Source organism: Prosopis cineraria, unplaced genomic scaffold (genome assembly GCF_029017545.1).
Source record: "Prosopis cineraria cultivar Desert tree isolate PC_DT_omini unplaced genomic scaffold, ASM2901754v1 PC10, whole genome shotgun sequence".
Lineage (NCBI taxonomy): Eukaryota > Viridiplantae > Streptophyta > Magnoliopsida > Fabales > Fabaceae > Prosopis > Prosopis cineraria.
The window spans coordinates 18,752,805-18,780,085 of NW_026555341.1; the positions used below are offsets into that span (position 1 = coordinate 18,752,805).

Genomic DNA, 27,281 nt, shown 5'->3' on the forward strand with positions numbered 1-27,281 from the left:
GCTTCATTTTAAAATTCATTTGGTCAATTTTGGACGTGGGAAGTGTCCTATGAAAATTTTACAAGCTAACAAGGCCTATGGAGCCTTTACAGAGGATTCTCAAAACCCTATTTCAAATTTGAGTTGGCATATCTCCCTCTCTGTATGCCCAAATTGATTTATTCTAGTCTCATTTTTTTATTATTGTATTATATTTTTTTTTTGAGTTTAGGATTTTCTTTAATTTTGCAATTTTCCTATTTGAAAGTTTGTTGGAAGCTCTAAAGGTCTTCTAGATGAAATCCTGCTTCTCCAGAACTGTAGACCAATTGGTGAAAAATTCTGAGAATGATTGGGAAGGATTTTTAATCTAAAATGTTTATATAATTTTTCTGTATATCTCTTGTGTCTCTCATAAAATTTTCAAGGGAATTTCTCATATGGATTGGTTGCTAGAAAATCCACAAATTCACTATCCCTAAAGAGCCTATTGTGTGAATTCTAAAGTTGCTAAAGCTTCTTGATTGAGCATTTCTAACTCTCTTTCTACTTGTTTAGTGTTGTTTTTATTGTGTTTTTTTTTCATTTTGTTGTTGTTGAGTTTATAAGAAAAAGGAAAAAATTATTTCTCTTGCTTTTTTGTGTTTTGAATTGTTTCTTCTTGATTTGCATTTTAGTTTATCTTGTTCTTTGTTCTTAATTTTCTTGAGCTTGATTAGTGCATGACCCGAAAAAAATGTACCTCTTCTTTTGAATTAGATCTAGAAATTGAAAAGACTATTTCTAGATTAAGAAGATCACAACCTATTCTTGATTCTCATTTGGTTTGTAATTCAATAATAAAAGATATCTTAGGACATGAGCATGTGCATAATGAGGGCCATGGGAATGGGAATGAGGATTTGCATGATGATGGCCATGTTAATATTGAATTTGAAGGCTTGCATAATCCTAGAGAGCAGAGGAACATTAGGCAATTAACTTAACCTAATTGGCATGATAATCTTTCTAGCTTGTGTGTTCCTCCTATTAATGTTCAATTTGAAATTAAACCCTCTTTGATTAATGCATTGCCTAAATTTCATGGGTTATTGGGAGAGAATTGCCATAGGTTTTTACATACTTTCTACTTGGTTTATGATACTATGAAGCCTATGCATGTAAATGTTGGTGATGTTCAAGCTAAGGCTTTTGTATTTTCTCTTGAAGGTTTACCAAAGGAGTAGTATTTCAATTACCCTTCTTATGTGAAAGTGAGCATATAGGTTGAGCTAAGAAGACTCTTTTTGGATAAATTCTTTCTAAATTATAATGTCACCAATTTAAGGAAGCAAATCTATAAGGTCTAACAAGGAGAGGATGAGAGTTTCTATGAGTATTGGACTAGATTCAAAGGTCTTTTGGCTAAATGCCTACACCATCAAATTTCTAGTGAGAATTTAGTTTAATATTTTTATGAGGGCTTAACTTTAAGAGATAAAATTAACATTGATACCGCTAGTGGTGGATGCTTGATTGACCTTACTTCCTTAAAGGCTTGAGAACTAATTGACAAGATGGCCTTAAGTGGTGCTCAATTCTCTATAAGGGAGAAGAGAAATGTGAATATGGTGGGTTCCTTAATGCTTAATTATTCAAATGTAGACTTGCTAGCCACCAAGATTGGGAGAATGTTGGCTCCACAAATATCTCGAGTGAGCAAAGTAAGTACTTCTCAAGCACTTGTCCCTTATTCTTATATTTTTTATGACTCACCCATGCATGTTGAAAGAAATTATCCTATTAAGTTTGAGCAAGTGAATGCTATCTATAATAGAAAACAATCTTATGGTGGGAGGCAAGGACAAGGAGCTTATTTTAATACTTACAACTCTTCATGGAGAGACCATCCTAATTTCTCTTATTCAAACCTAAATGTGGCTTTACAATACAATCAACAAAGAGGATCCTATTAAAACAACTTTGGTTGTGACCCTCCATCTCATTTGTCTCAAGGTAACTCTTCTCAAAGCCACAATCCAAATGATAATTCTCTTACACCTTCTTCTAATTGTTATGATGATAGAAGGGTTGTTCCTATTGAGAGTTCTTCTAACTCTAACTCTTCTAATGATGTGAATGTGTTACATAAGCAATTGATTAAAATGAATTCCTTGTATAAAACATGTATGATGGGTTAGGGAACAAGGTAGAGTATGGATAATAAATGTGAGAACATGAACTCTAAAATTGATGCCCTTACTTCTCAAATGAATATGCTTGCTAACCAATTTAGTGCAACTAATGCTCAAGCCTCTACATTATCATCCAACACCGTTGCTAATCCTAAAGCTAATCTTAATGCTATCATATTAATAAGTGGCAAGGAGTTGGGAGAAAGAGTGCAAGAAGACAAAAGACAAGGAAAGGCCGAGAATCCCTCTTTAAATTCTTCAATTCATATTAATGTTTATAGTTCTTATTTTGCTCTTGATAATGCATTTTTTTGTAGGGATGATAAGGATGAGAACATTGAGGAGGTCATAAGTGAGGAACCACCATCCACGGTGGAAAAAAGGACTATGGCCAAGTTGCTTAGCAAGGAAAAAGAGGGAGATTCAAGCAAAGTGAAACAAGAAAGGAGAGTTCTATGAAGGAAAAAGGAAAGCATAGTCAAGAGATTTTGAATAACCTTCCTTTCCCACAAGCACAAGTGGTCCCTAAGCAAGTAAAGGGATAATTTAATTAAGAGGTATATAATTTCTTCCATAAAATTCATGTTAATGTACCCTTGATGGATGTAGTTAAGAACTTTCTTAAGTATGCCAAATTTTTAAAAGATTATTATACAAATAAAATAAAATTTAGGCCTAATGCAAGGGTACAATTACCCTCATCTGTGAGTGCGATCATGAGGCCTTAACTCCTTATAAAGTGTAAGGACCCCAATTATTTTACAATTCTATGCAAGATTGGCAACACACATTTTTCTCATACATTGATAGACTTAGGTGCAGCCATTAATGTTATGCCTCATTCAATTTATCATGCCTTGAGTCTTGATTGCATACACAAGACACTTATGTTATGCCAATTAGCAGATAGAACTGTTAGAAGATCATATAGAATAGTAGAAGACTTGTTGGTTTGTGTTAAAGGTCTATTATTTCTTGTGGATTTCTATGTGCTTGATATGTCAAAAGAAGGGAGTGGGGATGATATTTTGATTTTAAGAAGGCCATTTATAAGGACTACTTGTACATTGATTGACATGGAAAAAGGTAGTTTGATTTTGAAATGTGGAGAAGATCATGTTGTTTTTAATATAGATAAAGCAATGAAACATCTTTTTAAGGATTATTCTTTATTAGGTGTGAGTTTCATTAAGTTATTGCTTCATGATGCTTGTGAGTCTCACATGCTTGATTCTTTCTTACATGTTGATGATGATTTATCTCTTGTCACTACTACATGCATTGATAGATGTGGTTGTCCTATTTGTTTAGAGATTGATACATGCTTGAATGATGTAACTACTTCTTCTCATGATTTGTTTGAAATATCTCCTATGCTTGATCTTGAAATGCTTGAGAAGGGTATTTCTTCTTGTGTTGTAGGTATTAAAGCTATTGAGGGCAAATCTATGAGTTTTTCTCCACTCAAGCTTGATGTTTTTAGGATTTTCAAGCTATTAGAGGAAAATTCTACACTTACACATGTTGAGGCCATGGCTCATGTCCAAGTACTTGAGGATAAGTTGCAAGAAAAGGGGAAGGCCGTGAAGAAAGAAGAAGCAATCAATGAAATTGAGCTTAAAAAAGAAGAGAAGCAATCAAAAGCAAGTGAGGAGGCTAAAAGACAAGAGGGTGCCATAGGATATTCCACCAAATTAAACTTGAAGAAGCTCATTCCCTCTTGTATAGAGCCACCTACCTTAGAGTTGAAGCTTTTACCATCTAATCTCAAGTATACATATCTCATTGAGAATGAGAAGCTTTTGGTAATAATTTCTAACTCTTTATCTCTTAAGGAACAAAATGCATTGCTTGATGTGTTGAGAAAGAACATGCATGCTATTGGTTGGACATTGGTTGACATTCCTGGTATTGACCCTATTGTGTGCACACATAAAATTTTTCTTAAGGACAATGCTAAGCCCATTAGGTAACCGCAAAGGAGACTTAACCCATTGAAATTAGATATGGTAAAGAAAGAGGTTGTCAAGATACTTAATACTGGGATCATTCATCCTATAGCTGACAGTGAGTGGGTGTCTCTAACCTAAGTTGTGCCTAAGAAAGGGGGGATTACTGTGATAAAAAATGAGAAAGGAGATATTGTCTAAACTAGAGTTCAAAATTCTGAGTGTGCATAGACTATAGGAAGCTCAATAATGTGACTAGAAAGGACCATTTTCCTTTCCTTTTATTAGTCAAATGCTTAAGAGATTAGCTTTCAAGTCCCATCATTCCTTCCTACATGGGTTCAGTGGGTATTTTCAGATTCTCATAGCTTCTAATGACTAAGATAAGACCACCTTTACATGTCCCTTTGATACTTTTACCTATAGGAGGATGCCTTTTAGTCTTTGTAATGCACGTGGCACTTTTTAAAGATGCATGATATCCATATTTGTGATTTTATTGAAAATTACATGGAAGTTTTTATGGATAATTTTACTGTATATGGTAAATCCTTTGATTCATGCTTGCATTCTTTAGATAAAGTGCTTGGTAAGTGCATTGAAAAGAAGCTTGTGCTTAACTTTGAGAAATGCCATTTCATGGTAGATAAAGGCATTGTTTTGGGCCATTTGATGTCTTCTAAGGGCATAGAGGTAGATAAGGCCAAAGTAAATATGATCGCTTCTTTACCATGTCCTATTTATTTGAAAGATTTGAGATTATTTTTAGGACATGCGGGCTTTTATAAGAGATTTATCAAGGGGTTTAATAAAATTGCTTTGCCTATGTTTAAACTCTTACAAAAAGATGTTCATTTTACTTTTGATGATGCTTGTAAAAAGAGTTTTGACACTTTAAAAAGCATGCTTATTTCCCCCCATTCTTAAAGCCCCAAATTGGTCTTTGCCTTTTGAGTTGTCATGTAATGCTTTCAATTTTGCTGTAAGAGCTATGCTTGGTCAAAGAAAGGGTAAGTTGTCATATATGATTGCTTATGCATCTAGGACCCTAGATTCAACTTAGGTTAATTACACTACGACTGAGAAAGAGTTGTTTGCCATTGTTTTTGCACTTGATAAATTTAGATCATATCTTGTTAACCTTAAAGTTATTGTGTACATTGACCATGCTGCTATGAGGTACTTATTTAAGAAGATAGATTTTAAGCCTCACCTGATTCAATAGGTGATCTTGATATAAGAATTTAATATGGAGATAAGGGATAGGAGTGGTTCTACCAGCCAAGTGGTGGATCATTTATGTAGGCTATCTCATTTGGAAGCTACTATGGTGAACTTTAACCCTACTATTCCTTGTGATTCATTTATTGATGAGACATTATGTGCCATTTTATCTAAGCCTCCATAGTATGCCTCTTGAGTGTGGAGTCTTGCCACCTTGTGCTTCACATTTTGCCATTGAAAAATTGAAAAGAGAGTCTAGGTTTTACATTTGGGAACCACCTTTGATATGGAAGATTTGTAGTGATAAAGTGATTATGAGGTGTGTTGATGATGTTAATGTACCTTCTATTCTTTATTTTTGTTACTCCCGTGCATGTTGTGGTCATTTTAGCTCAAATGAGACAGCTAGGAAGGTTTTAAATTGTGGATTGTATTAGCCTAGCTTATTTAAAGACTCTTATAAATTTTGTAAAGCATGCTTGAAATGTCAAAAGGTTGGTAGTTGGGGTAAGAAACATAAAATGCCTCAACAACCCATTTCATTTTGTGAGATTTTTTATGTTTGGGGCATTGACTTTATGGGTCCCTTTCCACCATCCTTTGGTTTTAAGTACATATTACTTAGTGTTGATTATGTTTCAAAGTAGATTGAAGCCATTCCCCATAGAACTTGTGATGCTAAGATTGTTTTGAAGTTTCTCAAATTTAATATTTTTTGTAGATATAGAGTTCCTAAGGCCTTAGTAAGTAACCAAGAATCCCACTTTTACAATAAGAAGATGAAGGCTCTCTTGGCTAAATATAAGGTGCATCACAAGATCTCTACACCATATCATCCCTAAATTAATGGCCAAGTCGAAGTATCAAATAGAGAAGTCAAGAAGATCCTAACCAAGGTGGTGAACACAAATAGGAAGGATTGGTCTTTACACTTAGAAGATGCTTTGTGGGCTTACCGGACCACTTATAAGACTCCTATTGACATGTCTCCTTTTTGATTGGTGTATGAAAAGGCATGTCACCTGTAACATACAAAAACTTTAAATTTGAAAAAAAAAAATTGACTAATTAAGGGATAAATTATTTAAAAAGATGATTAATTAATTTAAATATGTTTTTATGTTGCTAATTAGCTTTTTAGGTTATATTTGGCTCTAAATTGAGTTAGGATGGAAGTTAGATCAAGTTGGGTGGCATCGGGGGGAGAAAAATTGATATTTTGCTTACTGTATCATGGGCCGTGGCTTGTGTGGCATGTGCTGCGGTGCACGGCACAGCAGACAACTTAAATTTTTGAAAATCATTAGAAAATGATAGTTTTTGTGGTGGGAAACTTAGAACACGAAGGAGATAGCTTTGGGCACTGGTACGGCATCATTTTAGGAGGATTTTGAAGATAAATTAAGCCTTTAAACTCTTGAGTAAGTTTCCTTCCTTTCTCATCTACCTTTTCATCTCATTTTTCATAGGATTTAAAAGTGGGAGAATTTGCTCTGAATGGATTAAGCTATGAGTCTATGTTTTAAAAGTTTTTATTGACTTTAAAGGTTTGATTTAGGTTTATTAATCTTAGATATGTAGTAATATAAAGCTACTTTATTATATGATGAAAGTTGGATTAAGCCCTAACTTGATCATGGGATTTTAATGTGTAATAGATTGAGATATTAAGTCTTATGTTGTGATAGATTTAAAGGGAGGCTTGAAGGGATTGTGTGAACAAATTATAATCTTAACAAGCCTCTTTGTTGAGAATATAAGTGAGACGTGGGAGAATTGGGATATTATTGGTAGCTAATAGTGCTTGTGTTAATTGAAAATTAACATATAGTACTTGTTGACGTAGATTGTAGTGTGGGAAGATTTACTTTGACACAAAAAGATATTTAGTACCACGGGTAAACCATTTAGTAACAAAAAGGTTAAGGTAATTAGATAATTTGCATTATTTATTATCTTGTATAAGTTATTCTCAAGTTGTTCTTACATAATTTGTTATGTTTATATATATGAATTTTGTAAAAGTTATCTAGTTTAGAAAATGAGTGAAGTATTGATTTGTGAAAATTCATATTTTTAAAGTAAGTGGTAGGGTTTGTTATATTTGTTTAGAAAGTGGCATGCATGGTCAAGTGGAGTTATGTAGTGAAGGTGAGAGGGTGAGAGGTCACCCTAATGGAGTTAGTGAAGATTAAGTCCATATGGCATTGCTAGTACCTCGAGATCTAGGTGTAACTCATATTTCTCCTTAGTGCCCGAAAAAGAGTGCGATGTTAGAGACTTACTTTCCTTAGTACTCAGAAGGGTGTGGAGTTAGAGACTATGCTCCTTAGCATCTATAAGATGAGGTGTTGGAGTAATAACACCCCAATTACTTGTAATAGAGGGAACCAATAGTCCAGAAGTGGTTTAGGACACCTTGACCAAGTAGTTCTACCATGAATGGTGAGCTTGAGGACCATACATGTGATTTTGTTTCATAAAATAGCCTACCAGTTCGGTCGGGAGTATTAGAGGACTAAATGGTTAGGGATCATGCATGTAACTTATCGTGAATTTATATAGTGTGTTGATTTGCTTATTTTAAGGCTTGTTTATAACTTGGCATGTTAATAAATAATGTAGATTATTTTAGTTACTGACATGTTTATCTCACCCCGTAGTTATCATTTCATAGGTTCTACCACTGAAACTAATCAAGGGAAGGAACTGGGCAAGGGCTAGCATACTTGCTACATTATCATTGTAAAGCCTGATTTTATTTTGAGTCATATACATAAACTTATATGGATGATGTTATATGTTGCCAACTAGGAATGCATATCATTTTGATTAGTTGCACTTGTTTCATACTATGTTATTTTATATTTTAGCCTAATATTGTATATGATGTGAATATGTGGCAATTTTTATGGTGATCGGCTAAAATACTAATAAAAGTGCAAGAAATGTTTTATCTATGTGGTGACAATTTATATGTAGTGTATTATGTAATAATAGAAGGCAAATAGTGTATATGGTGTTGATTTTGTATTTTGGCCATATTCAGTGAAATGGGCATTAAGTGGTCAAATTTTGTGCTTGGTATGTTTTTGTATTTTTGAATGCTCAATCAAGTGTATTTTGGTCCATTGAACTTGGTTCAAGCCTCAAAATGGGTTAATGGCATGAGTTTTGAGTTTTGAGTATTTGGATACTTGAAAATCACTTTAAAAATTAACTTTTGCGTTCGAGTATTTAAATTTCTCATACAGTGTCAGATTGTAATGAAACTTTACCCTTAGTTAGCTTATTGAATAAGCTTTGCATGGCCGCTTGAATCACTCCAATTAGACATTGGATGCAAAAATGGCACGTATTTGAAATTCATCTAAAAAAGCTATCATGACAACATTTTGCTGTCATGGACACGTGAGCCGTGGTGCATAATACAGCGGCCAAACTTGCCTTTTTGTGCCACATGCTGCGCGGCACATGGACCATGAGCCGCGATGTATAGACCAAAATACTCAAAAATGACATTTTTGGTGCTGTTTTCAAGTGTTTTGCTTCCTAAAACTTTTTCATGCTTCCAATACCTTTATAAATCATTAAGTTTGAGCTCAAACTATAAATTTGAAGGGTTTTTATAAGATCCCAAATATTTCACAATTATTTTTAAAATATTATTAGTTTTAACCCTTATATATATATATATATATATATATATATTATGTGAGCTTAGAAGCAATCCTTGCCCTTAATTATGATTGTTTATTGTGATTGTGTGGTGAATTTTGATAATTTCACCTTCCTGTAGAGATAGAGCACAAGGCCTATTGGGCCATCAAGAAACTCAACTTGGATTTCCATCTTTTGGCTAAGGAGAGATTTCTTCAAATGCAAAAACTTAATGAGCTTAGGTTAGATGCCTATGAGTCTTTTAGGATCTATAAGGAGAAAACAAGGATCCTTCATGACAAGCTAATCTTAAGGAAAAAGTTCTAAGAAAGAGATTAAGTCCTCTTGTTCTAAATAAGGTTTATTCATAAGCATGCCAAGTTGAAGTCTAAGTGGGAGGGACTATATCTTGTGACCAAGGTGTTTCATTATGTGGTTTTGCCACTCTTGAATGAAGCCACAGGTTCTGTCGTGTAAATTAATGGTCACCTATGCAAGCTCTACAAAAAGGCCAAACCACTTTAAAAGGAGGAGGACTTCTCTCAACATGTTTTTGAACCACCATGATAAGATTGTATCTCTCCAAGCTTGAGCTTTTACCTTGCTTTAATTGATATATTTAATGATGAGTATAGTTCAAGTGTGGGGGAGATGAATCTAATAGGAAAATTAGAGTTTATTTGCTTTATTTGACTTCTTTGTTTTGTATTTTGGTTTGAAAAAATAATAATTCTGCACCACACTTTTGTTATACATTCATTATTGATCTCACCTTACTTTATCACTAATCTATACATACATTGAGGACAATGCATGATTTAAGTGCAGGGAAAAAAAATAAACATTTTATTTTGTTTGTTTGGTTTTGCAAAAAAATTTTGAAAACAATTAAAAAAAATTTGTTTGTTTTGTTTTGTTTGAGGTTACTTAATGACCTAGTTCTTGAATGGATATTTTGATACTTGAGATGTGGTAATTTTTAAGATTGAATTGGTGTGAAGTGAATTTTTTTTTACCTTGAACTAATGGATTAGAGTGGCATATTACCCTTTCATAAAAAAGGCGAAACACTCATGTGTGATTAATTCCTTAGTGATGTTACCCTCTAGAATTTGTTCCACTTCTTAATTGAGACCATATGTTTTGTACTTGTTTAATAGGAGATGAAAGATGACATTCATAAAAAATAGCCAAATAGCCAACCCATTATTATTGATTATCATATATTAGCCACTTTGAACTTTTGGTTTAATTCTTAAAAATAAATATTCACCTTATTTTTCCCAAGGAATGCATGTTACACTTTTATATATCTTTCAAATATTTATTGCATGTCCTAGATCAAATGAATGGATGCCTATTAACATTTTTCTATCCATTACTCTTTATCCTTTATTGTTACACCATTACATCCATTATTTTCATTGTTTTCAAAGAGTTAAGGGCAACTAAAAGAAAAAGAAAAAAAAGAAAGATTTGAAAAGAAAGTATAGTCAAAAAGAAAAGAAATAAAGTTTCTAGAAAAATAAACAAAAAGAAGAAGAAAAGAAGGAGAAAAAGAAAAGAGAGAAAAGAATAAAAAGTTACCTAGATCATCCATTCATTTGTTTTATTATTTCTTGTCATTGCTTTCCATCCTCATTATGTTAAGGTTACCACTCAATTGAATTAGATTATGCTTTGCATATTAAGAGAATATATCTTAACTTTAGCATTATCTTGATGCTAACCTTGTTTTTTCATACATACATTTCTTAGACATCCTTTTATTACCCATATTACAACCTAATAAAGTCCACTTGATTCTTGATTGCAAGTGCTATTTAGTAATGGAGAGGTAGAAGGGTTACAAATTTATGGTAGGGTTTATCCTAAGAATTTTGAGTGAAATTTAATACCTTATACACTTTGAGTGATGAAAGCAAACACTTAATCTAGAGAGGCTTACTCTTTGACATTGATTCTTGGTAAGGGTTTTTTTGTGATGTGCATAATTATTTTCTAATTATTTTCACATTGATTGATAATTTGTAGAAGTTCATGAGCTAGTATTTTAGTGACTTTGAACATTGTTTTTCTCATGTTTCTTTGTCTTATAGTTGCTTTTGGGACCTTTTTCACTTGATTTTGCTCGGAATGCAAAAGATAAGTGTGGGAGAATTGATAGAAAACATTTCTTGCCCATTTTTATTTCTTAATTAGGACTTTTCTATTAATGATTTATCACCTCAAAGTGTACACATTGCATTAGATTTGGAATTTTGCCTAAGTTTTTAAGTTTAGTGTACTAGGGGCATTTTGATCCAAAAAATAAAATTTTGAGAAAATGTACAAGAAAATTTGACAAAGTGAATTTTATGTCCAATTGATGAGTGGTGAAATTATTTTTTTAAAAAAATTCATTTTATTTTGGGAGTAATTAAATAAAAAATCAACACTTTCTAAAGTGTCTTAGTTTAACCTAAGTTTCATTTTGTCTTTATGTGAAAATTTTTATATGATTTTTTACAGCCTAGAACTTGGTTAATTTAATAAATTCTGCCTTCTAATTATAAATTTAATTCTAAACATTATATTTTTATTATATCACATTATATTTAATTAAATTATGTGAGTTATGTGACATAAGTGGCATGTGACTTGTGCATCAATTGGGCAACTAAGGTCAACACTCCTTGAGGTCAAAGCTGATGGTTTACATGTGAATTAAGCTTTATTTGGGAATTAAATCAGCTTGAAAATGTGGATGACATATAGAAAATTACACACACATTGGAATCATCTACCAATCAATAGGAGGTTTCCACCTTGCAAGTATAACAAAGCTCCCATTTTCATTTTAGTTTCTTTTCTATTTTTTTTAATTAAGCTTCAGTTGATGGGAAACATAATAATCATGCCATTCAACTCCCCAATTCAGATCCAATACTCATCTCATTCATCTTCCACATTTTCTCTCTCTTGTCCACAGTGTTCTTCATTTTCTCTCTTTTGTTCTTCATTTTCTAGCACCCTAACCTCCATTTTCAGCCACCAAACCTCCACAAAACTCACACCATTCTTCTCCTCTCTTCATTTTTGTTCCATCCCTTCCTATTTTACAAGGTTGTAAGCTCATTTTCTTCATTCCAAGTTCCATGAATTTCGGTCAACAAGCTTCCAACTTAAGGTTCTTGAAGATGATGAAGATTGGCTAAGTTTTTTGGTGAAATCCTAGAGAGATGAAGATGGAGGATGAGTCTTGAGCTTTAATATGGCTATGTTCTTTTCTTTTCTATGCTTTTCTTTTTTTACTAGATGATTAAATTCCTTAATCTAGAGTTTAAGCATCTTGGCTTGTAAATTCTAATTTGAATTTGATGTTGATGTAAAGAGAAGATGATTGTTTCATTTAATTTCTTCTTCAGGCTGCCATAACTGATTCGGCCACTTCATGTTGAGCACATAATCTTGTGTTTTTCATTTAATGAATTACATGTGTTGATATTGCATAATCTTGTAGTGTTAATGCTTGTATTGTTGAGTAGCTTGACATAATCTTGTGGTTACTCACATTATTGTTTTGACTGTGGCTATTGAGAGGAGATTTTAAGTGAATCACTTTGCTAATTTTTACAGTAATTGGTTAATTGAACTAGAGACTTTAATCTAAGACCTAGGAAAGTTAGCTAATTAGGTTAATTGGCTTGGGATAATTTTCGTAAGTCATGATAGCTTTAGTTAAGAGGAAAGGAAAGCTAAACTTAGCCTAATCATGAGAAGTTAATGAGTCCAAAAATTAACTAATTTCTAAGGTTCCATTCTTGAAAAAAGAAAAGTTCATTTTACTTACTTTAATTACCATTTTAGTTACTTGCACATTAGGTAATTAGTATAGATAGTTACGTAAGTAAATTCCTACAACTTTGGGTGATTTGTTTCATTAGATAACTTCTAATTAGACTAAAATCATTTTTTAAGAGATGACTTAAGGTTGGCCCTATATTGCATTAGGGTTAGCTTTAGTTTAATTTTGAAGGAAATGATTAAACCTTATCAAAATTTTACCCTAATCACTGCTTTGTGGAATAGTAAGGTACATAAGGCCCAAACTCTTTTCCTTTACCTTAATCACTACTTTCTCTTGTAAAAGCGTAACCACAAGGGTGAGATAAAAATCTTAATAATAGAATAACTCTCTACTGATAACTATCACATGCAATTATATAAAAGCATAGCATATTATACCATTGGACATAACACATACATATGTTTCATTCTAAATCATAGCCACATATTTCAATTCACTCTTTTTCCACATATTTCCTACTTTCATCACTTTTCTGCATATACAGCATGATTACTACCAACTAAACCTCCAAATCACCCTGACATAAAACCATAAGCTCGACTTAGACTAAAACATCCTTATTGGACCTGAGCTTATCTTTTGTGGTAGAATCACTCAGCCAAAGAAGTTCTATCTCACTTATAGACTATGGTTTCCCCTAATACACACAATGGGGTGTCATTGACTCCAACATCATATCACACAAACACTAAGGAGTTTAAATCTCCAATACTGCACCTTAATAAACATTAAGAAGATAATCTCTAATGCCACATCTCGGAAGGCACTAAGGAGATAAATTCTCTAACATCGCACCTTGTTGGGCACTAAGGAGAATACGCCATATGATCTTATCACTACACTCCACACGGGTGAACTCTCACCCCTATAATCATACTTTCCGAACCAATTATAGATTCCCAATCACTACTTGTCTCATATATATACATAAACATTTTTATATCAAATTACAAATTACAATTTCATTACTTATTTAACCAAAATTCTTTTTATGTAATAAACATTCAATGCTATAAAACATGTTTAGTTCAAAATAATTTCATGCATTACATAGCAAACTCACACACAATTACATTAAATAGTCAAACAAAGAAAGTTATTCGATTACCTTAACCCTTCTATCAATAGAAAGGTTACCTGTGAACTTCAACTATCACTATAGCTTGTCACAAGCTTCCTTTCTCATTTTAAATGCATGATATGCCAATCTAAACATATTTGGTACAATTTAGTCAATTTCTCTAATTTAACCAAAAACACATAATTACTACTTATGGCTATATTTAGCCATTTATTCCTTTTCACTTATCTATTCTAGGTCCATTAATACTCAATTACTACTTTACATCATCTCAATTAGTTTCATTTTACTTAAACATGATTTTTACCCTAAAGTCTTAATGAATTAGGGCCAAATTGAGCATGCCGGTTCAAAACTCTATTGTTTAGGTCTAAACCAGTCACAAAGCTCTAATTTAACTTTTAAGAACCTTTTTATTACTATTGGGTAAGATTCAAACCCCTTAAATTTCACCAATTTAATATCTCTATAACTCATATTCAGAGAAATTTAGGCAGAATGGAAGGTAAGAGTTATACATAGTTTACTCATTAAGTTACTAATTAGAAGTGCCTTTCAATACTCTAAATATCTTGCCTTAGCACACTTCATGTTCCTCTCCTCTCCTTCTTGCATGTTTCTAATTTCTCTCTTTGAGAAAGGGGAAAAGGATCACAATCGTCCCCCCATTTTAGCACGCACAACAAAATAACAAAGAGGTCACAAAGTTCTAAGATCCTCACCTTTAAGCAGTACAATAAAAACAGGAAGAAAATTTTAGATCCCTCCCTCAAGCTAGATCAGTAAGAGCAATACATGGGAGAAGAATAGTGACAACATGAGTCACTTAAGGAAGAAGCTGGGTATTCGATGAGGCTCCCACAGTAGTGAACGACGGTGATGTGACATAGGGGAGTGGAAGATTTTCACATACCCCTGCAACTACTTGAACAAACGAGAAGGAGTCATGTTGGAGTAGAGAAAATAGAAGCAGCTACGAGCTTAAGAAAAAGGGGGAAAATGTCTACACACTCCCATAGCCACACTAGAACGACAACGCACCTAAATCTTCTTATTGCTCGAAAAGAGTAGAGAACCTCAGTGGCTTAATAGAGAGGGAGGAAGCTCAATGGTGATGGCTGAAGTTTTTGCTCGTACCAGTGTCAGAGCAGATTTGAGGCCTTTACTGGTGATTCTGTGATGATGGAGAAGGGCAAAGGAAATGACAGATGGTAGGGAGACGATGAGAGCTCTCTCACTCTCGGTGAGTTCTGGAGATATCGAAGAAGGAATGAGGAAAAATGACACGTGTGAGCTCTATATTTTCTTATGCAACTAGAGGGACAAAATGGTAAATTTAACCATAAGTTATAGCAAAAACCAAAATTCCTCCTTTACTTCCAAGAGGGTTTAAACACATGATCAATTGAAGGAGAGCCAAGAAGAATACCACAAGGCCACCAATGCACCTTGTTAAATTTTTTCCAACAAATAATAAAAATACAACTTTTATCTTTATAGTTATTTTCTTAGTTATTATAGGTTTTGACTCTTAATCAGTATTTTCTCTATATATTTTAATATACAAATCTGTTTGATGTGAAACTCTTTCATTTAAAATGAGACTTGTACAAGTTTCAAAATACATATATTTCATTCAAAATAGATTTTATATGAAATAGATATGTTTTTCCAAAGTTGGCTATTGAAGCTTCCAGTGCATAAAAAAAATGCTACTGACCTTTTCTTGCATTTTTGATCATATCTCTTTAAATACTTTGAACTTTCAAGTGGGTCATATTTTATTGGAAACTAAACTTCTAGAGCTTTCTAACTATAATCGTTTTCTTCATTTGGATTTAAAATGAAAGAGTTATGACCATTAAAATTTGACCCATAGTTTACTTCAGAACAAGGTATCTTATTCCGAAAAAACTAGTCTTATTTGGGAATAAACTCATGTATTCCTGTATGAGCATCAATTTTTTATGCTCTATTCTTTGTGTTTGATTTTGTACTCTTTAGAACATATTCAATATCTATTCCTTTCATTCTCTATGAGTTGTGTTAACCTTATAACCTTTCTAAAATCTTTTTAAACACAACTTTAGCCAGGATTGAACTCTTAATGCTTTTTTTATCATCCCTAATCCCAAATTGTCAAGAAACTCAAAAGCTTAATCTTTATTTGATCTAATTGAGTTTCTTTCTAAAAATTAAACTTGATCTTAATCTCTTAAGGACCATTTCTAATGTCTAAGAAGTATTTTAGATGCTCTCAAAATCAAAAATTTAAAGTCTGAAATCTTTTATGTGCTTTTTGTTTATAAGGTTCTTATTATAAAATAGCACCTTTATTCCAAAATCATTTGTTTGTGTGTACCCTTCATATTCCAAAATATATCTATTTATTCTAGAATAATAGTTGTTTCTTAGAGTCTCTTTCTTTTTTTCTATTTCGAAACAATGCACTTATTTAAGAACAAAATATCTTAGTCCAAAATAAATTTAGCTATACAGGACTATGTAACTGATATTTTGGAATAGCTTCTCTTATTCCTAAATAAAGCTCATAGATCACCATCTTGCATAAACTTATTTCAATATAAGAGCAATATTTTGGAAGAGCAAATCATGTGCCTCTAACTATTTTGTTCTTAACTATTCCAAAACAAGCATGTTCATTCCAATATAAATATGAAGAAATGTGCTTTGTTTTTCATTCCATATCTTATAAGTTTTGAATCTCTCTTGTTACTCAATATTTTTAAAATCCAAATGTTGTGTTAACATTCTTGCCTATTTTGGAATTCTTTTAAACACAACCTTGGGACGGATTAAATATTTCTTGATTATTGAAATGCCTATATTCCCGTCATTTTTTCAATATTCATCTCAACAGTAATATTGTCAGAGCAATAGATACATAAGTGAAGTTGTAAAATCCCTCATTACTCAACAAAATTACCTAACCAAACCTATGGTAATCAAAGGGTTAATCCATTAAGGAGATTACCAAGTTTTAGTTTTCAAATCAAGGGACCCCAACTTTTATAAAGTTAAAACATGTTCCAATCATCCATTGACTCATCAATCAAAGTAAAAACAAGTTACGGAAGTATAGGATATCTCAGAGGAGTAAAAAAGAATGAAAACAAATGAAGAACAACTCATTTGCTATAAAATAGGGCAATGCCCTAGGATGTGTGCATGCTATACTGCAGTGTGTTGCTCTCTGTGCCACACACCCCAGCTCAAGTGCCAATTCGCCTCAGCATGTTACACGTTAATTCTACTGTTATTTGACAACAAAATTAGGAAACTTCTAACACATCCCAATTCTCCATACAACGTCCGAATGACATTATCTAGGTGTTTACACAAAACTCTTTCCATAAAATAGCTAATGGAATGGGTTTCACTTCCAAAACAAGTCACACTAAGAAGTTAGACACCCGAACCCATTTTGATCACTTTTCACAACTTAGGATGTCCAAAATCCAAAACAAGTACTAAAAGCCTTTCCTAACACCTGGACTATGTCTATTGGACTTAGGACTATCAGAACAACAAATCATTCATGCTTAATTAACAATATAACACAAAATCACTACTCAACCCTTTTTTCACTAAAAACAGAAGGAGAAGGCAATTTGCCTTGTATTGTATCAAAACAGATCAAAACATGTTTGAAACATCATTTTTACACTTGCATTAGTATTTTGGCCTTATCAACATATAAATTATCATAAAAAATACTCAATGCCTAAAATACAATTCAAATATTCACAACATCAAAATAGTACAAGTGCAACAATATGCAACCTAGAATTGAAAACAATGTTTTATTACACAAAATAAATATAATCTATAGGCATATAGTAGGAATGAACTAATTCCTAGCCTCTTAAGCCTTCTCCCTCTCTACACCAAAGCTAGAGCCTTTAAAATATTAAATGAAAAGGGTGAGTCTTACTACTCAGTAATAAAAATAAAACATACCCTATGCAATTATATATCAATTGTAAATAAAACGCATACATATAAAATCAAGTTCTCAAACATGCTATACACATACAACATGACTTATCATTATTTCTTTAGTTTATTTTCATCTCATTATCAGGCATATTGTCACAAGACAAACAGACACGTGGCTATGACCTAGTATCCACATGACTTGCCACATCTTAATCATGTGACACCTCATATAATTTACATAGACAATGATCAACCAACCTTATACCCTCCTTATTTCCTCTAATTGAAATCGTGGGTTATAACATTGAATAAAGCTCTGTCTGTGTGACTGGACTACCGAAGCTCATCAATTGTGAGGTGCGACCCAGCCAAAGTTCACATAACTCACTCTCAAAACACAACCCCCCTCACTCTTAAATCTCTGAGGTGTCGTATACCCTAAACTATTCTCCTCAATAAAATTATAGAGAAAGCTAGATTCTAGTCCCTCGACAAACTATGGGATAGTCTCTCGATAAGATGTGGGACAAGGCTATCCCTCATGCACTGAAGGGTAGCCTAAATACCATATGAATTTTAACTACTTCCAATCTCTAGGCAAACTCCTGCCAACTAATCATGCCATATTCGAGGTCTACTTATTTTCATAAATCTCATTTTCTCAATATTACTTTTCGCTTTTCAAGTGTAACATCTCACCATACCCTCTAGGGTCTTTCACCCACTTAGGCTCACCACTGCCTCGTGAGTCAATTGATGCTACGGCCTGACACAACATTGTATTACCTATTTCTTCATTTACCCATATTTTCCTCAACTTGATATCACATTCATCTTTTCAAAATTATATGCATGTTCATAGCTCAAAACTATCTTAGTTTTGCATTTTCAATACAAGCCAGAATGTAACTATTGTATAGGGAGATGCAGTGGAAGATTAAAATTTTAAAGTCCCTATTCTGATATGGACCAAACAAATTCATTTAAATCAAGATAGATAGAAGAGTTACCTTTTAATTGTTCGAACTTAGCACGTGTTCTCTTCAAGAGTTTGGATCTCAGGAGCTAACAACGTAGATCTGCTCTCTCTACCTGATAGGGACGCGGAAGCAGAATCGTGCTAGTTTAGGGACAGAACCCTGAAACAACAAAAACACAAGAAGAAAAAGAAAGGGACGAAATTTATGATGAAAATAAAGAAAGGTATGAAGTAAACAATAGGATAATGATCAAGGAGAAGATCCTCTAGAGCACCTGCCTCTAGGGACCTCAACCTTCGAAGACACCACAAAAGTTGATCACGCTCTTGATCACGTCTGTTTCTCACACGAGATACCACCACAAAGCACTAAGACTCACAAGAGTTATAAACTCTAAAATGAATAATTTCATTCAACTTCTGTGTTGTTTACAATAGGGAGCATGCCTAATTTATATAGGCTCATAAAAAAATATTTCCTAAAATTAAAACCCTAATTTCCTAATACTAAAAGGAGAAATAATATAAAATAATGATAAAATATTCAGCCACATAATATAGGAGATGTGATCCTAAAATTATGGATTACAAAATTTAGAAATTAATACTATAATTAATTCTAACCTTTAACTAGACTCAAAATAGAAAATCAAATGAAAAGACCATTAAAATAGGAATTAATTTAGGAGACAACCAAGGGATTATAAAGAATTTAAAATCACACCACCCTTGACTTCTTTACTAGGGTTTCATGCCTCCTTACTTGCAAGAGGCTCAACTTGTAGTCTTCATTGCATTAGGCTAAGGTCTGCATCTTTTGGGCTTGACTCTTCATAAGTTTGGATCTTAAATACATTATACACGTATAGATGCTCTTCTTTGGGCTTGAGAGGAGTGCCCCAATACTCTCCAAGCTCTCGAACTTCTTGCACAAGACTAAACAAGGCTTGCTTCATAGCTTTAGTTCAGGCTCTTGTCATTGGACCTCCAATATGTTGTAATGGGTCTTTAGGTACGTCGGATTGGAAGTATTGGGTTCCGTCTATGTCACCATGCTCATGATTACCATCCTCAAGCTTCGTTGCCATTAATGCTATGTCACCTGTGCCATGGGGTCCATCACTACCGGTATCCACATGAACAATTCTCTAACTCAAACAGCGTACTAGCACTCCTAGTGTTCATTCTTTTTTGAATGTTAGTTTTTCTCTCTATAAAATATTTCGTGACTCTCAAAGTGTTTTGCCACCAGAACTTTTCTAATTCTCTTTATAAAGCACATCCCTATCTATATATAGTATATAGATTATGAAAATTTAATTAAATATAATCCATAATATCATATCTAATTTGAATTTATCACATCATGAGGGTGTAGTGATTCCTATCCATACTCATATGAGCACTAGAGAGTTGCTAGAGTGTCAGGATGTTTCATGGTACAATCCTCTAATATGCTGCATCGTGGATCCACTGGTGTCAGCTAATCCCTATAAATTTTTCATACTTATCTTTTCAACACGAGTGAACTCTCACCCTCTAATGTAGTAATTTAGGATACTTTATTTCCTAATATAAAAAATAAATGCCTTAATCCTTCTTTACTATTAATGCATTAATTGTGAGGTAAAATATTCAAATATCTAATTAACTATTTTGTGTCTTTCAAGAGGTAATTAATAAATTAAATTTCAAAATACTCTTAACTAGAGTTGTAATTAATAAAAATCTAATTAAGATATCATATTAAATAAAAGTAAATAGGAAAAGAGTGCATAATTTTAAAACAATGAACTAACTTATTGAAATATATGATTTTATTAAAAATGCAATATAATGTTGAATTTGATGAGTATATAAAATATAAATCTAACTTAAAATTTGAAACACAATGAATAAATAAATAGAATTAATTATTAATTAATTATCAACTAAAATCTCAACAGAAAGATTCAGCCAGGCCCAAGAATTTGGGTCCTTGAAACTTATCCCATTCTCAATCTCACTCTATATGAACCGCACAAATTAAACGAGAAACTGACTACGTCACGTCTCTCTCTTGGTTCTGTAGATGTAATCATTATCCATTGATTCGATCCTTCTCGCGTTATAATTTGAGAGAGAAAAAGCTAAATTATCGTTCTCTGGTTTGATCTGAGTCTCACCATGGTATCTTCTTCACTATCTGCTCCAAGGCCAACACAAACCAAACAAGATTACCTCCAAACCCTGTTAGACTCTGCTCGTCCCTTCCTCCGCGATGAGCTCCACACTATTGATCCCCACTTGCCGTCGCTTATCGCCGTCCTTCGCTCGGTCGGCGCCGGCGAGTGCTGGCACAAACACGGCACTTTCCTCCAACACCTCATCGACATCTTCCGCATCCTCCATCTCTGGAAAGCCCCATATTCTGTGTCCCTCTGCGGTCTCTTCCACTCTGCTTACTCCAATTCCTACGTTAACCTCGCCATCTTCGATCCCTCCACCGGCCGTGAAACCGTTCGCTCTCATGTTGGCGACGAAGCCGAGCGTTTGATTCATTTGTTCTGTGTTGTCCCCAGGCAGCCGATTATTCACGACGATCTGTTGTTCCACTACGCCGATTCCGAACTCGTTGAACACCTCAAGTTCTCCGAGTTATCGCTCCGGAATGCGAAGGAGGAGGGGATCTTCAACGGCGAAGAAATTTGGAGGAAGAAATTGCAGAGTCTGCTTCCTGCTGAAGGGATAACCGTGAAGCATATCCGTACTGGAGAAGATGTTCATGTTTCTAGAAGGATCGTTGCAGTCTTCCTGTTGATGACTGTCGCGGATTTCAGCGACCAACTGTTTGGTTTCCAGGATACGCTTTTCGAAAACTCCAACGGCCGCCTTGAATTCTCCGGGAACAACTTTGAAGCCCTTTGGCCAGGAAACGGGAAGCCAGGATTGTGGTTGAATTCGATCTCGAGAATGGCAGCTTTGTACAATTTAATAGTGAGAGAGGAAGAGATATTCTTGGAAGAGCAGAAAACAAAAACCGGTAATGTCCATTTTTTAATGTTAAATGAATTTAAATTGAAAGTTAGAAAGTTAAAATTGGTGAATTTAGGTAAAAAAAATTTAATATTTTCACTCATTTTATTATTTTTTATGAAATATAAAATATTTTTTTAAAGTAAACATTTACATAAATTTACTAGTAGTTTATATTTTTATTTCAAATTGTAAGATAAATTTTAAAAAAATTGTTGTTTTAAAATACAAGTCAGTAGTTTTTTTTAAATGCTGAAATTATAGGGACTTGAGTCAGCTAAACATTTTTGTTAAAAAAAAATTATAGAGATTAAAAGTAAAACTCGACTAATAATTGTAAATTTCTTAAAATATAGAAAAATTTGAAAAAAAAATATTGCATTAAAAATACTTTTTTAATATTACATTTTAAATAAGAAATAATTAAAATAATATTATAATATAATGATTAAATATATAGAGGCAATTTTCAAAGTTCATAATTTGTATTAAAAAATTTTTTATTGATGTGCATAATCATATCTCAAATTTTCTTATAACTTTGGATGAAGGAGAACTTTATTAAAATATAGTTTCTATCATATAATTTCTAGATATAGGTCTAATATTCCTTTTATTATTTATTTTTGGACTATCTTTTTTTTTGTGTGTGACTCGAGTCTATTTAATTTTTCTTTTTCTTCTTTTCTTTTTTTAAATCTTTTAGTCTTTTAAAATATAAATTATTCGTATGTAAACAATAAATATCAGGTGTGTCAGAGATGTTGAGTCTCAATTAATAAAATCTCGAGCTTCTTTACCACACTAGAATGTAAAAGATACACAAAACTTGATAGAATAAGTGTTTTTTATTTTTGTTGGAATGTAAAAGGATTACAAGTCCTTTCTTCCGTGTCTTCCTATTTTATTTATAGTGTTAGAGTGATGATAACCATTCCTTTAAGACCTAAAACGTTCTGCTGAAGAATCAGGGATCCTGTAAGACTTATTGCATGGTCTTTACTCATTGTTTTTTATTTTTGGCAACTAACCCATCTCACCAAAATACTTAGACACAATGTCTGTGGAGTTCGGAACTACTTGGGATCAGTCCTATGTTTGTAAATAACAAGATTTGAACATATTTATTCTACTGTGGCCTTCTATTAAGCTCGGAATCGGCCTCTTTGTTCAGATTGAGCCTAACTCTTCAATTAGTCAACCCAAATAGCTTAGTGATCTATTTGACCGACATTTTATATTCTAGCCTAAATAATAATATTTTTTTATTCAATTTTTCCTTTTGTTCTTCTACTACTCTCTCTTTTAATCTTTGTTTTTTTTAACCTCATCTTCCATTCTTTCTTTCTCTCTTTCGTATTTTTCTTGTTTTTCATCGCCCATTGAATCGCTCTTGATACATGTCAAATTCTTTGCTTTAAGTTTAACAATAATCTACCTCATTAAAATAACTTAAATCATTGGGTTAAATATATCCTAAAGATTATATATTTATGATCTATTTGTGGGACTTTTTGATCTCCAGCAGGTAACACCAATACTGATCACAGTGATAAAGATGAAGATATTGAGCTGCCGGTGCCGCCATTGTTCGAGAATTGCACGAGAGTTTTGGATGCGAATGATCAAATAGTTGCGAGGGACATGTATTGTGAAGCTGTGTGTGGTAATAATGTGGCGAGTCAGAAAGCTGAAGAGCTATTGAAGGGAAGTATTGAGAAGAATCCATTTGTAGGAGAGCCACATGTGGTGTTGAGTCAGGTTTATTTGAGCAAAGGGAGATTTGACGAGGCAGAGAAAGAAGCAGAGAGAGGATTGAGACTGTTGCTGGAATGGGGAAGTCCTTGGGACAAGAGGAATTCATGGGAAGGATGGATTGCTTGGGCAAGAGTTTTGTTCATGAAGGCCAAGGACAAATCTTGGCCTAACACTTCTTGGGGCATCCTCAATTTGGGTCTTGTCAAGTAATCTCATCCATCAAGTTCAATCATACGCATACCTGTTATTATGTGTCTAACTTATAATAAAACGTGGAAGCTGTACTTATCTACCTATCTATAAATATGTCGGTGGTGTTAATTATACGTATGTCTCTTCATGTAGACTCTGAACTTTTGGCGGGGTTTTAAGTTTTTCTGGTGGCATGTGATTTGCGACATGATGGTTGAGCATGAATTATGGGCATAGGACAAGCATTAATATGTTGGAACTTTCTTTTATTGCTTATAAATATCTTTTTATTAAAAATAATTTTATTCAAAATATGGTTAGATACAGAATGTAGGCACCTTTAAAGATTTGAGATTTATTATGCCATGAGAAATTATTATTTTTTTATTAGACTCAATTCTGTTAATAATTTGAAACTTCTATTCCACGTGTAACAAAGATTACGTGGTTTAGTAAGTTATGGAACCATGTAGGTAAGGGTCTCATCACACACACACATCTATATATGTGAAGCTGTGACAATTTCAAACGTGAAAATGACCAAAATTTTGCAGTCATGATTCTCTGCTTTTGGTAACAATCACGTCAGGCAATTCAATAGCAAAACAGCTTTTTTTTTTTTTTAACCCCTGAGAAACACCTTATTTTTGTCTGACGTAATGAGAAGCATATCTTTTAACTACAAACTTGCCGTTGGAATGAATTGCGTGTAAATTCCTCTAATTTTCCACTCTCTAAGGCAAATTGTAGACTACGTGCTAAACAATGAACCCATTTGAATTTTAATTAAATATAATTAATTGTAAAATAATTAATTCATATGATTGATTTTAATTATAATTAATTATATTATAACGTAATCTATTTGGATATTAAAATTGATTTCAGCTATACAAATTACCATAAAAGACATTGTTTCTCAAAATTAAATTATTAATAAAGTTGTATTTAATTTTATTAAATTTGTTAAACCTTAGTTAAGGATTAAAATGTATTATTTAATAGTAAAATTGAATCTATAAGCAACCTTCTAAAACTTATTTTAAAACGTGATTCTAACTCACTAATCAATTATCAAATTAAGTAGTTGTTTGGGTAATTTTTTAAAAATTGATTATTTAACCTCAATAATTGATTTTTTTTGTCAATCCAAACAGGCTGAATGATATACAATATGAAAGCCAGTTAAAATCAGTAAATAGTAAACAAATAGCTAGCTAATCCAGCCTGAAACTTAACCCAAACTAGCTAATCACTATAATTAAAATAAGAATGTTGAAAATCAGAAAAATTAATAAAAAAATCGGTACATCCATTAAAAATCATATGTTTTTTAGAATCAAATCAATTCCAAGAGGTGTTTTCTATTTGGGAATTTGTGGTTTTTCATCTTTCTTTCCTTTCTTCAAGCTTTTGCTTGCCTTGTAATTTGAATAATTAATAAAGCTAATAAAACCCAATCCTCAATATTAAATGGAGAATATAAATTACAGCCCTCCCAAGAGGACTTTTTTTTCCTGCCAATCCCAGGAGGATTTATTACATGCCAGGTCCAATAAATTCTAAATTTTTTTTTGTAGGCCTAAGGGCCTAAATTGCAATTAAATTTTTTTAACCAAATACTAAAATTTCCCAAGTTTTTATATCTTAAAAATAAAACCCCATTGTAAATATCCCAATTTTTGTGGAAATTGAGATTTTTATTGAGGAATGATTGTAATTGAAGATTTAATTAAAGAAGGATGTATTTTGAGTGTTTAATTGAGGATTTATATTGATTAAGATTTATAGATGTTAATAAATTATTTAGGCTATTAATTATTGTTTAAATTGAGCTTAAGATCATTTATTAAGATTATTAATTAGGACTAGTTTGGCCTAAAAATTGGAACAAGCTAGCCTTCAAAAATTGACAACTTTTTTAAACATTAACAAGTCATGTTTAAATATTTACAAGTAATTATTCAGATATAAACAAAAACTTGTCTAGCAATAACAAAAGCTCCTAAAAATGTTTGAAAAATAAATTAATAACTCACACACACACACATTATTTAGCATAATATTGATTACTTGTTAATATTAAAGGAATATGTTGTTAAAAATGAAACAAGCTAGCCCTTGAAAATTGATAACTTTTTTTTTAACATTAACAAGTCATTTTCAAATATAAACAAGTTATTATTTGGATATAAACAATAATTGATCTGACACTATATTAACAAAAGCCCATAAAAATGCTTAAAAAATAAATTTATAACATATTTATTTAGTATAATATTAATTACTTGTCACATATTGAAGGAACAAGTTGTTAAAAATGAAACAAGCTAGCATTCGAAAAATTGACAATTTTTTTAAATTAACAAATCATGTTCAAATATGTACAAGTAATTGTTTAAATATGAATAACAACTTATCTGGCATTAACAAAAGCTCATCAAAGTGCTTGGAAAATAAATTTATAACGTATGTATTTTTTTATTTATTATAATATTGTTCATTTGTCAATATGGAAGGAACAAATTGTCAAAAATCAAACAAATTGGCTTTCAAAAATTGATTTTTTTATATGAATAAGTCATATTCAAATATATACAGGAAAATATTTAGATATGAACAACTTATCCAAAATTTGCAATAACTAATGGAAATGCTTGAAACTAAAAGTTTGTGTGTTCCACGTGCGCGCGCATCATATATATATATATATATATATATATTGAATTGCATGTTGGCCCAATAGTCATTATCATTTGGGGGACCAAGGTGTTACATAAGGCAACACACCAAAGGAAAGGTAAATTAGGTATTTGAGAAATTTTTAGTTGTGTCAAATTTTTTTAGCAAAACTGTATTTTAGGAAAAGTCTAAGAAAATTCAAGTACTAACCAATTATTGCAAGAAAATTAAAGTAATTTCCACAAGCTCATTATATGTAAAATTAATTTCTAAGTAAAAGTTTAAGTAAAAGTATGTAGATATATCAAATTCAACTAGTGTTTGGTACCCGTGAAGTTTCATGAACAATTCCTTTCTTGACAATTTATGGTAAAAAGTTTTTTTCATTTAGAAGTGAAGGTACTTTAAATAAAAGAATATAAAAGGAAAAACCATTTTTAAGGGGAGATATAATGTAATCAATGTATTATGTTGCTTGTTAGTTGTTACAAAGACCCACACACCCGCGAACCTTAGATTTATATTAGATTTCAATTAAGCAAATAATTTTCTGAACTCTCCACTTGAAAATCACATAAAATCTTAGAATTGTGGCTCCTTGTTTTATGAATTATATGCTTTAGTGCTTATTCTTGTTCTTTTGAGTCATCGTTATCCAAGTGTTTACCATTTGGATGCTCATTTCATTATCTTTTTGTTTTCCTTTGTGATTAATGTTATGATATTGATTAGCACAAATTAAAATGGATTTGTGGGTAATGGCTCCATATAACCATTA

General features: G+C 32.4%; 1 protein-coding gene and 1 non-coding gene across 3 annotated transcripts; one reads left to right on the forward strand and one right to left on the reverse strand.

Annotated features, from left to right (window-relative positions):
* Positions 1–1,298: 1,298 nt before the first annotated feature.
* On the reverse strand, positions 1,299–1,405 carry LOC129284689 (small nucleolar RNA R71). Its single transcript, XR_008586933.1, has one exon. It is a non-coding gene; the product is annotated as a small nucleolar RNA R71 (small nucleolar RNA).
* A 19,438-nt stretch (positions 1,406–20,843) lies between these two features.
* On the forward strand, positions 20,844–23,955 carry LOC129322716 (uncharacterized). Of its 2 annotated transcripts, none has more exons than XM_054969054.1 (2): positions 20,844–21,878; positions 23,400–23,955. In XM_054969054.1, exons 1-2 carry the CDS (start codon positions 21,023–21,025, stop codon positions 23,837–23,839), a joined length of 1,296 nt encoding a protein of 431 aa, XP_054825029.1. In that variant the 5' UTR covers positions 20,844–21,022; the 3' UTR covers positions 23,840–23,955. The 2 variants fall into 2 exon arrangements, with proteins under 2 accessions (XP_054825029.1, XP_054825028.1); XM_054969053.1 differs by having other exon boundaries at positions 20,846–21,878; positions 23,397–23,955.
* The last annotated feature ends 3,326 nt before the right edge of the window (positions 23,956–27,281 follow it).

What these genes read in the sequence shown, in the direction of transcription:
- LOC129322716 (XM_054969053.1), top strand. Translation starts at nt 21,023, where the DNA reads ATGGTATCTTCTTCACTATCTGCTCCAAGGCCAACACAAACCAAACAA. An exon ending in AGAGCAGAAAACAAAAACCG is followed by an intron (nt 21,879 to 23,396) that starts GTAATGTCCATT and finishes TTTGATCTCCAG; the next exon opens with CAGGTAACACCAATACTGAT.